This window comes from Corvus brachyrhynchos, unplaced genomic scaffold (genome assembly GCF_000691975.1).
Source record: "Corvus brachyrhynchos isolate BGI_N302 unplaced genomic scaffold, ASM69197v1 scaffold162, whole genome shotgun sequence".
NCBI classification, from domain to species: domain Eukaryota; kingdom Metazoa; phylum Chordata; class Aves; order Passeriformes; family Corvidae; genus Corvus; species Corvus brachyrhynchos.
Genome location: NW_008236696.1, coordinates 5,195,953 through 5,206,437, shown reverse-complemented (window position 1 = coordinate 5,206,437; position 10,485 = coordinate 5,195,953). Strand labels below are relative to the sequence as shown.

The 10,485-nt window shown below is 48.2% G+C and overlaps 1 protein-coding gene across 8 annotated transcripts in view; it reads left to right on the top strand.

Moving 5' to 3' along the window:
* AP2M1 (adaptor related protein complex 2 mu 1 subunit) overlaps window positions 1-9,766 on the top strand; it is a 27,002-nt gene extending 17,236 nt beyond the window's left edge. For 2 of the 8 annotated variants that reach the window (XM_008644527.2, XM_017726982.1), the window contains 8 exons: window positions 3,223-3,228; window positions 3,789-3,924; window positions 4,021-4,162; window positions 6,463-6,582; window positions 7,105-7,240; window positions 7,984-8,081; window positions 8,228-8,339; window positions 8,650-9,763. In XM_008644527.2, the coding sequence (XP_008642749.1) occupies window positions 3,223-3,228; window positions 3,789-3,924; window positions 4,021-4,162; window positions 6,463-6,582; window positions 7,105-7,240; window positions 7,984-8,081; window positions 8,228-8,339; window positions 8,650-8,784 (885 nt within the window). In that variant the 3' untranslated portion in view covers window positions 8,785-9,763. Of the gene's footprint in view, window positions 1-3,222; window positions 3,229-3,788; window positions 3,925-4,020; window positions 4,163-4,847; window positions 4,860-6,462; window positions 6,583-7,104; window positions 7,241-7,983; window positions 8,082-8,227; window positions 8,340-8,649 lie in introns of all 8 variants that reach the window. The other 6 variants (XM_017726981.1, XM_017726983.1, XM_008644526.2 and 3 more) reach the window with 5 other exon arrangements.
* The last annotated feature ends 719 nt before the right edge of the window (window positions 9,767-10,485 follow it).

Genomic DNA, 10,485 nt, shown 5'->3' with positions numbered 1-10,485 from the left:
TGCTGAACCAGAAGTAGCTCTTTTCTGTGTGAATCTCACTGAGCAGGTCTGTTCTCCACCAGCCTTCAGTGCTTTGAGCTGTCAGGATTTCATGCCTACCTTATAATGAAGTATTCTTCAGCCCTGTGAATCTTGCTGTTAGTCGGGAAGCTCGTGTTGCTCTGTTTCTGCCTGTAATACCCTTGCAGGTCAGCGTCAGTACAGCCTGAGCTTTCTTGTGTTAGAGATGAGAATCTCTGCTGTGCTTTTAGCATAGTATTAACCCTTACAACAAAGTTTACGTGGAGTTAGAAGATAAAGGACGTATTGGGAAAAAGATGGTTAGTTGGACTGGTTTGGGGAATGTGTTTAAACTAGTTCTAATCCTACTCCAGGTACAGTCCTCAAAACTAGGCTTCCTGTCTCATAAGATAATGCTCAACCTCTGAATTCAAGGGAAACTCAGTCTGTTTCTCATGTTCCCAAGGAATATTGTCCACCTTATACATCTGACACAACTGTGCAAGTTAGTAATGAGGACTTAGCCTAAAACTCAGTCCTCTCCCCTGCATAGCAATGAAAAAAAAAGCTGAGAGTCCATTCTGAAGCAGTCTGTGGCAGAGTAAAGCTTCAGCCTCAGGTACAAACAGAAGCAAAGGGCTAAACAAGAGCCTGCTTGGTGACTGTTCTTGTTTAGGTTAGCAGAGGTCAAAGTCTCTGGAGGCTCTGTTTCAACTCAGTTCATCAGCACTGATTTCCTGAGAATTCCTTTTTAAACTTTTAATCTAGTAGCAAGACTAACTGCATCTCAAGAGGAGGTGAGAGAGAAGCTGCCCCTGAGCAACATATTTCCCGCTAGAACGGCACACTGTTTTGCAATAGGGCCAGATGTGAGTGCATCCGGTCTCAGTCCCCATCACGAGTCCAAGCGTAAATCTCTGGCCTTCTGCAGTCTGACAGTTTGGGCAGTCAGCACTGAAGATAGCTGAGTCAGCTCCTGTTCCTAGAAAAACTCAAAACTAACCACCGCCCTCACTTCCTTCCCTTGCTCTTTTCTTGCTTCTGTTGTTTTTAACAAACTCTCATGCTGTTCGTGTGCAAATCACTGTCACAGCATCATGCTTAATTCAACAACAGGTTTAATCCTTTCTTTACAAAGAGGAGTTTGCTGTCAGCTTTACACAAGTAAGCAGTTCTTCTGCTCAGTATTGGAATTTTGTGAGCCCAGTTCAAAAAGCAGAAGTAATCCATTGCAGGCGCAGAATGGCAAGGGCATCACTTGAAACAGTACCTGCCATGTTTCCTTGTCTGCTGTCTACTCTGGTATTTCTAACCTTCAGCTCCTCATTGACTTGGAGCCAGGTCACACAGGTACCCAGGACCAAGATCTGGGTCTGAATGGTCTTATCATCTGTGTTCCCTATCTTTGCTTAGTTCCTGCTGTTTTTTTTTGGCTAGTGTCCTGTGGAATTTAGGGAGCAAAATCCACTTATGGCAGACTTTCCAAACTCGACTTTTTTTCTTTGTTCTCAGTTTGAGGCGTACTGAGCTGCTGTGCTCTGAATGCCCTCCCTATATGGCTACAGTGGTCTTTCCAGGCAGGTGATCTTGTAATACAAGATCTGCTTTATTCTCTTTGAAAGTGTGTCTGAAACTGCTGCACTGCTTGCCAAGGAAATAGCTGTGTGCTCTGGGAATGGATTGATGTGCCACACAGGTTTTAAAAGGTGTTAGTATGCAATGTAGTTTTACTTCTAGTCCCTACGCTTGAAGTAACCTGCTACTCAAATGGCAGGACTGCAGGCTGTGTGCTCATGTCTTGTAGCAGAACTGATGAAGCCATTGGTTTGGATATCTTCCTCCAGCAGAGGCTAAACCTTGCTTTTACAGCTTGAGGTAGCTGTGCTGCGTGTACTGTTCTCACTCTTAAGATTCTATCTGCATTTGTCCAGACTTCATTAACTAGATGTACACTGTAATTTTCTTCCCCTCCAAGTGATTTTGGGCGTGTGAGTTGGTCAACCCTTAGTTACAATGTTTCCCCAAGCCATAGATGATCTTTAGTGCTAGAATGCTGGTGTTACTTTTTAAAGTGGGCAGAGGGCCACCACCAGCTGGAAGATCCCAGGAAACCTGCTGGTAGCTGGCTGTCTTCAGCCTAGTCAGCATGCTGGCAGCTCAGCACAAGGTGGGTATTCTTGGGCCATTTTAGCTGACTTGTCCAGCTCTGGGAAGCCCCCGCTCCTGAGAAATTCCAGACCCAGGTGCCTTCAGTGCCTTCCTTAGGGAATACTCATGCTGCTGGGTGGTCTCAACTTCAGCAGTTGCTTCCAGATCTATCCAGTCACTTTGCAGAGTAAGTGTAGGTTCATGGTGCTGGTGCTGTTGCAGGAGATGGGAATGTCATCACATGATCAGTGTCCGTTTGGAAGCCAGAGCTCTGGGTAATAAATCTGCATGTTCCTCTAAAGCCTGAACAAGGCATTGAACAAGGCAGATATGGCAGTGTTTTTTTTGTGGGATAGACAAGAGAGGTACTTCGCATACTGTATGGAGCACTTACCTAGGCAGTTCTCAGGGGAATACAAAACTGTCCCTGAGATGATATTACAATGGCTGTGCTTGCTCAGGAAGTGACCATATCTGTGGCAAGAGCATGTGTGAACCTGAGATCGTGTACTGCCACCCTGTGGGCCCACTGCAAGGCTGCTGTGGGAGTACCCACTTGTGTGTTGTGCAGTTGTCGTGGTGGAAGAGCAGAATTAACAAGGATATCGCTTTATACAGCACCCAAAGTGCTTGGTATTTCCCATAGTGTGGGTATCTGTGACATGGTAAACATCCAGGATTTGCATTAGGAGCACCAGCATGAGTTTGCTCTGCATAGAAACATTATTGGGAGTGGTATTTTGACTGCCTCCAGCTCTACTCCGCCTTGTATTTGGATTGTCCATAATGGGCCAAGCCTGAAAATCCATTTCAGTGCTTGGAGTGCTGGGTTTCCTACAGGGAGCTAAAGGTCAAAACCCCTCATCTTGTTTGTGCTAATTAGCTACCTAATTAACAAAGAGCTGACCTGCTTTTTTCTTGTCCTCAGGTAGCCTTAAGCCTAATCTGCCTCTTTCTCCCTTCCTTCCTTTTCTTGCTATTGACCTGCTTGCCTGTTAACCCTGTCTACACTGCACTTGCTACTATACACCTACTTCTTGACTTTCTGCGTGTGACTGGACCCCCCACCTGTAGCATCAGGTAGGAAACCTCTCTGTGCCTCTCAACACAACCCTTGGTGCTTTTTGGAGGCTTAGAGCTTGGGTGCTGTCAGATGCATATTAGGTTAGTGTTGGTATGTAACTCTAATGACTGCAGTTACTAAGAAACAGGCATTGGGGATTAGCTCTCTTGTGGCCCTGGGGTTTCATGTTGGATAAGGGTGTGAACTGCTACATCAATACATGTTAAGCTTCTCTGCTTAATGTGGATTGATGTGACAGTCTGAGACATGATTTGAATGCCATTGGTAGAATCCCTGCCTCTCTGCACTAAGATGTAGCCTAATGGACTTGCTAACAAAGCAGAGGAACTTTCCCTGCTGTTGCTATGACCAGTTCTTGGTTAGGCATAGAATTTATGTTCTGAGGAGGGAATGACCAAATCATGCAAGGTGTGACAGCACCTGTATCTAAGTGACAAATGCATGTATGTGTAATAAATGGCAAGTGTTTGCTCTTAGATTTAGATCGAGGTTTCTTAGTCTTTGAATTTATTTAGAGGAATTGATTTATGTCTAAGATGTCATTTCTTCCCTTCAGACTAAGGAGGAGCAGTCCCAGATCACCAGCCAGGTGACTGGACAGATTGGATGGAGACGTGAAGGAATCAAATACCGTCGCAATGAACTCTTTCTTGATGTGCTGGAGAGTGTGAATCTCTTAATGTCCCCACAGGGTAAGTAGGAGGTGTTGAGCTGGCATCCTTCTCTCGCTCAGAGTTTCTGAGTGGTGACTCTTGAAAGTGTTCTGAACTGTGATCTTCTCTAACCAGGTCAGGTTTTGAGTGCCCATGTCTCTGGCAGAGTGGTGATGAAGAGTTATCTGAGTGGAATGCCAGAGTGCAAGTTTGGCATGAATGACAAGATTGTCATTGAAAAACAGGGCAAAGGGACTGCAGATGAAACGGGGAAAAGGTAAGAGGTCTTGGACCTGGTGACCACTTGCCACCAGGGACTGCTATGAAAAGGCAGCCCTCAATAGTTTTTCTGATCTGACAGACGAAAAACTGCATTTTTTTCTTCCCTTCAGATGGTACTGCTAACTTTGGGTAGATCAGTTGTCATGCAAGCTACCAGTCTGAGGGCCCCTCAATACAGGGCCTCTACAGCTCTTTAAGTATTAAGATTCACAGTTTTAAGTGTAGAGTTCTTGCACCTGGAAACACTTCCCCAAGATGGATTTTCCCAGAATCTGTATTTCTAGCAGTTCTCCTCAGTGCAGAGGCTGTTAATCATAAAAGCAGTAGCAGTGCTCCCAAGAAATAGTGAAAGAATGCCTCTGCCTGCTTTACCTGGACTGTTCTCACAAAGTAGAACAGCTGACAGAAACTGGGGAAGCCCCTCCTGCCGATTACAGGTGATCAGTGGCAGTGTGAGTTGCAGGCACATCCTTTCTGAGAGTCCAGCTACCCTCCCTCCCAGCTGCACCTCAGTCAGTACCCACATTGAAGCTGAAAACAGCTCCTACACCTTCTCCAGCTTTCCTGCTTGGGGTGAAGAGATAAAAGAAAAGGGACTGCCACTTTCCTCTCACTAACCATTTGCAACTCATCTGTATTTCTCTTGGTTGTTTTTGTTTTTTTTTTTTGCTGACGCCCAGTGAATTGGGAAGGTAGATAATCTGCTTCAGCTGTGTGTGCATTCTGCTCTCCTCCTGTCTCTTGCTTCGTGTGACTTGTGCATGTAACTTGGATCTCAGACACTTTCCATGATGGTTCCTGTAAATGGAGCTGAGCTGTTTGCCTTTTCTCTCAGAACCAAGCCAAGAGCTATCACTTCACTGTCACCTTTAAGCCATCTTTCCTATACTTGAATTGAGCTAGTAAAATGGATGAGCCTGAGGTGGCTGATGGGCTCAGTGAGGATTTACTCTAGTGAAAATATCAACTACACAGGCTGAAGAGTCAGTACACTGTCCCAAAGCTCCTGTGCCAACTGCCTTTGCCAGTAAATAATGCTGGTTTTTTGAGTTACAGAAGTAAGATGAACAGGGATTCTTGGTAGGTGGTTCTCTCCAGCTGTGATTATCCAGTGGATATCTCCAGCTTGGAGATGTTACTCTCCAGAAGCATTTACTTATAAGGTGACCAAAGTGGACAGCTGCTGCCAGTTGCTTTTTGGGATCTAGAATGTGGCAAGGCCAACCCTGAGTAATGCTGCCTGAGACCTGGAGAAGTGCTCGGCAGAGGGTTTTCCCAACTGTTTTCCAAAGAAACAGGAATTAGTTGGCTAACATTGGTTGTCATCTGGGCAACAGATTAGGAAAGACTAACTCCTCCTTTTGAAGCAGAAACCACACCACTGGTGGTTGTGTAGCTAGACAGCCAGTCAGCCTGTGGTCAGTCTGCTTCCCCTTTGTGTAGGTAATGGTGGTTCTAGGACAGCTGAACCTGCTGTAGTGCTCACACTATCTTGGCATGATTGTACTGTTGCTTCCAGCAGTTGGGGCAACCTAGATACCACTGATACACTGCTGCACCTTCTCTACACTGCTGTCTCTTCTGTTGCTCCTGAATTCTGGTTCCTCTCAGTAGCTGAGGGGTTTTGGCTGGCCTGGGTCCTGTATTCTCAGGATTAAGTGCCTGGCACAAGTTCAGTGCTGGCAGGTTAGGCTGGTGTGCCTACATGGGCAGGTGGTAGCTCTGTAGATTTTAAGGAGAGATACAGACTTGTACGTCACAATATTGTGGTTTGGCAATTCGGTTCAGAATTAGACCACCTGCTGGTAGTGTGGAAATGAACAGCTGTGAAGAGATTTCTGAACAGGAAGACTCTGAATCTGGCATTTCCTGGCTGTGTGGCAGTGGGATAGCTTTGTGGACAGGAAAGTGTTTTCTCTCCTTTGAACTGTGCTGTGAGAAGACTTGGGTTGGCAGAGTTGCCTTTGCAGTACTGAGTGCTGCTGGCAGGCAGACCCCAAGCATTGTGTTGCTGGCTATGACAGAAGGGTGCTCTTTTAAGATCTCTCCTCTTTGGGGAGAGGAGGGAGAAAATTCTTTCAAACAGTTCCTGAAATACGATTTTTGTGGTGGTGAAACAAGGAAAGTCTGAGCCAAGAGGCTGCTATCCCCTAAATCTCTCCCTGCCTCCCCATTTCCTGGACACCTGCGATGGCAACATGCTCTGTAGAGTAGTTTCTGCCTGGACAGACTTTGACTGCACCAAGATACCAGAGCTGCAGCTTGTGCTTCTCTAACTGTGTTTTGTGTTTTTAGTGGCAAACAGTCAATTGCCATTGATGACTGCACTTTCCACCAGTGTGTGAGGCTCAGCAAGTTTGATTCTGAGAGGAGCATCAGCTTCATTCCACCAGATGGAGAATTTGAGCTCATGAGGTACTGTTGGTGGGGGGTGAACAGGCTGGTGTTGGCATCTGCTTGCTGCTACAGTAGTGTTGCTGCTCCCAGGCCGACTTGCAGCCCTTGAGCACTTAAGAAATACACACTTACCACCACCTTTTCAGAGTGGAATCTGTAGGGTGTGCCACAAATCTGTCTGTTACAAGTGTGGAAGCCCAGCTGTGTAGTTAGTTTTCTTTGCCACAAACATGGCTTTGGATGTGGGTTTTCTCACTTTTGAGCTTGCCATATGTGTTGTTTTTAGTGATTAAAACTGGTGTCCTTGAACAGGGCTGTTGGCAGGAACCAGATATAAAACTTGAGACTCAAGAAACCATTGCTGCCCTACAGCAGCATAGATCTTAACTGCTGTTTCCTTCTGGGATGTTTCCCTTTCTGGCTGATGTTTATAAGATGTTTGCCATATTCAGAGGCTGTCTCTTTAAGAGGGTGATGCAGTTGGAGGCCATAAGGGAGTTAACTCCTCCTCAGAGTTCACTGTAGCTTCTACCCCTGCAGATACCGAACCACTAAGGACATTATCCTTCCCTTCCGTGTGATCCCACTGGTGCGGGAGGTGGGTCGGACCAAGCTGGAAGTCAAGGTGGTGATCAAATCAAATTTCAAACCTTCCTTGCTGGCCCAGAAGATAGAGGTAAGAGGAAAAGAAACCTGTGGTATCTTGTGCCTTGAAATCACGCCTCTAGTTTATGTCCCCTGCAGTGGAGTCCTCACAGATGAGTCTTCAGGCTTGGACAGGGCTGAGAGAGTGAACCGAGTACCCCTCAGATGTGTGGTGCTGCTGTGCTGTGGGAGGGAGCTGCTGTAGAATAGGGAGGTGGAAGCTGTTTTCATTTGCGCAGCCGTCTTGGCAGGGGCCTCGTTCCATCCCTGCAGCAACTGTTCACTTAATTTCTCAGCCACTGTGAAAATTTCATGTTCTTCTGTCTGCACAATCTGATGGTATGTCAGACAGGCAGCAGGCTGTGAGCTGTGTGAGACAGGCTAGGGATGGCTTTGCAGCTTAGTCCCCATCTTAGAAGGCTTACTGCTGCAAGGCTGGGCTGTCCAGAGCCTGCTGCAATGCCATGGCCACCCTGGCATCCTTCCTGAGGTGATCTTCCCAACATTAGCCAGGTTTCCTGCAGCATGGAGATCTCTGCCCTGTTCCTTATTGACTGTTGTGGATTATGGAACTGTGTTTGAACCTGTACTTCAAAGCAAGAAAAGGGAGAGCTAGCCTAAGATGCCTTGTGATAGCTGATGTTCTCTGGGCCTTGAGCTGGGGGAGAGAGAGAAGAGAAGGCCCAAGGGGGGTCCAGGACAGACCATCTGAGACTGCCCAGAGTGCCCAGGCTGCAGTGTCCTTGCCCCTGCTCACCAGACTGTGCCTTCCAGGTCCGGATCCCAACACCCCTCAATACCAGTGGAGTGCAAGTCATCTGCATGAAAGGGAAGGCGAAGTACAAGGCCAGTGAGAATGCCATTGTCTGGAAGTAAGTGAGCGTGTTGGGGCTGGGGTGCTGCAGGGGCAGGCCTTGGGGAGGCAGGGTCTGTTTAGTGCTCCTGCCTGCCCTGAGATTATGTAGTGAAGAGGAGAATAAACTCTGGCACCCTGTCACTTCTGGGCTTTCTCCGATAGGATAAAACGTATGGCTGGAATGAAGGAATCCCAGATCAGCGCGGAGATTGAACTGCTGCCCACCAATGACAAGAAGAAGTGGGCTCGGCCTCCCATCTCCATGAACTTTGAGGTGAGTGCCTGTCTGCCTTTCAGGATGCAGCCAACCTTAGAGAAGCTTTGTCAGTCCCTCTTGGGAGTTACACAGGTTTGAGCATTCCCTGTCACAAGCTGACAGGTGAGGTCAGCCAGATGGCAAAGCCAATGGAACAAAATTGTCCTTAAAGCCACAGGAGTCTGATGCCATGCATGCAGGGAGTAGGGAACAGTGGCTCTTGATGTCCGTTTCTAGATGCATTGCCTGTGGGTCCTCTGGCATTTGTGTACAGAGAGCATCTTACACCCATTCCAATGCTCTCTGTTGCCTTTCCTTTTCTCAATAGGTCCCATTTGCACCCTCTGGGCTGAAGGTGCGCTACCTGAAAGTCTTTGAGCCAAAGCTGAACTACAGTGACCATGATGTGATAAAATGGGTGAGGTACATCGGCAGGAGTGGGATCTACGAGACCAGATGCTAGCCCCAGCAGGCTGGCAGGCTCCCTCTTCTCCCTGCCATGCTCTGCCTCTCCTCAGTCTTCAGCTACATTCAGAGATGTCTGCCTGGCCCCTCGATGCAGATTGAAAGACCCTGTGGCTCACCCCGGGAGCGGACTCGCCTGCCTGTGTTCAGTTACCACCCACGCTGCAGATGAAGTTCAGAACCCAGTTGTGCACAGGGGTGCAGTCAGCCTCCTGCTCCCCGTCCCAGGGTGGGCAAGGGCTAGTCTAACTCCCATCCTCTCGTGATCTTTCTAGGGAACGTCCACCATTAAACTCCTCTTCTGTTGGTGTCTCACTACTTGCATCATATCCTAGTATTTTTGAAGTTCTTGTGCATATGTACTCGTAGAATAGACCTAAACATAGACTGGACAAATCTGAGTTGAAGTTACCCTGGCTTCTGTACTAGCTATTGCTGTTGTGGTAGATGTTGCTGGCCAGTCTGAGATGTCTGGGGTGGTGAGTTTGTTGGGCTCCCACCACAGGAGATGGTGGGCTCACCAGATCTCACCACCACCTTATTTCTTGCAAAGTTGTCAGTATAGAGTCCTGCCGTGGGAAGGTTTGTGACCAAAAAGGATGAGGGTTTAGGCTCTTGCTGGTGTGTATGTGGGTGGCACAGCATTTCAGGTCCTTTGAGCATTTACCCCTTCCCACTGCTGGCTTGAGCCAGTCTGTCCTTTCCAAACAAATTGGAGACATGGCCTCACTGTCCCAGGGAGTGTGGGTCGGCTGAGCTCTGTCAGGATGTGAACAGGGTCTGTCCTCGGGGAATCTCAAATGCAGTTGGCAGTAAGAGCCCCCTGACCCAGCCTGCCCTCTCCACACTTCTACCAAATGCTTCTGGGCCGTAGGAATGCTGCTGCAACCCACAATCCTGCTTCTGGTAGTGTGGTCTCCATTTTGTACACTTTGTGATTTGTCCAGCTCTGAATCTAATAAAGTATGTAGAATGGAGAAGGCTGTCTGTGCTGCTGTTTGGGACTGGTGTTGCAAGAGCATGGGCTGTGCCCTGGCCCTGTGCCACAGTGTCTTGGGGCTTGCTTGCGCTGCTTCCCCAGCCCTGGGCTGCTTGGGGGCTAGTAGGTGAAAAGGACAAGTGATGCTTTTGTTTCCAGCTGTGCCAATGCTGCAGCTCCCTGGGGAAAGGAGGATGCTCTGGGCTTTCCTTGGGGCTGCAGCTGGGATGAACTGAACTCTTGGTGGAGTGTGTCCAGCCCTCTGTAAGTCAGGTTCCTGTGCCCCAGCCAGGCTTAAGAGAATCTTGGTGACCTTTCCTTGTGCGCACCTGAAAAAATTCTCAAAAGCCATTTCCCCTTTTAACTTGGTTTTTGGTGGTGGGGGCCAAGGTGGGCGCTGTGCGGGATAGCTGAAGGAACCAGCAACTGCTGAGCAGCTGGACCTGGTCCTTGGCTCAGCCCCTCTGCCTTCAGTCTGTGAGCAGATGAGGGTGTCCAAGTGGTCATTCCCCATGGGTGGATGAAAAAATTCAAACCCAAACCCCAACCTGCAGTGTCTTTCTTGACTGTGGTTTAAAAGCAGAAACTGTTTCTAAAAGAGGGAGAATAAAAACCCCAAATCCTCCCAAAGCCTCTTTCCCGGGGCGACAGACAGGCAGGGGCTGAGCGGGCTCTGGGCCCGTCCCGGCCGCTCCGATCGCTCTCGGTGCCGCTGTCCCG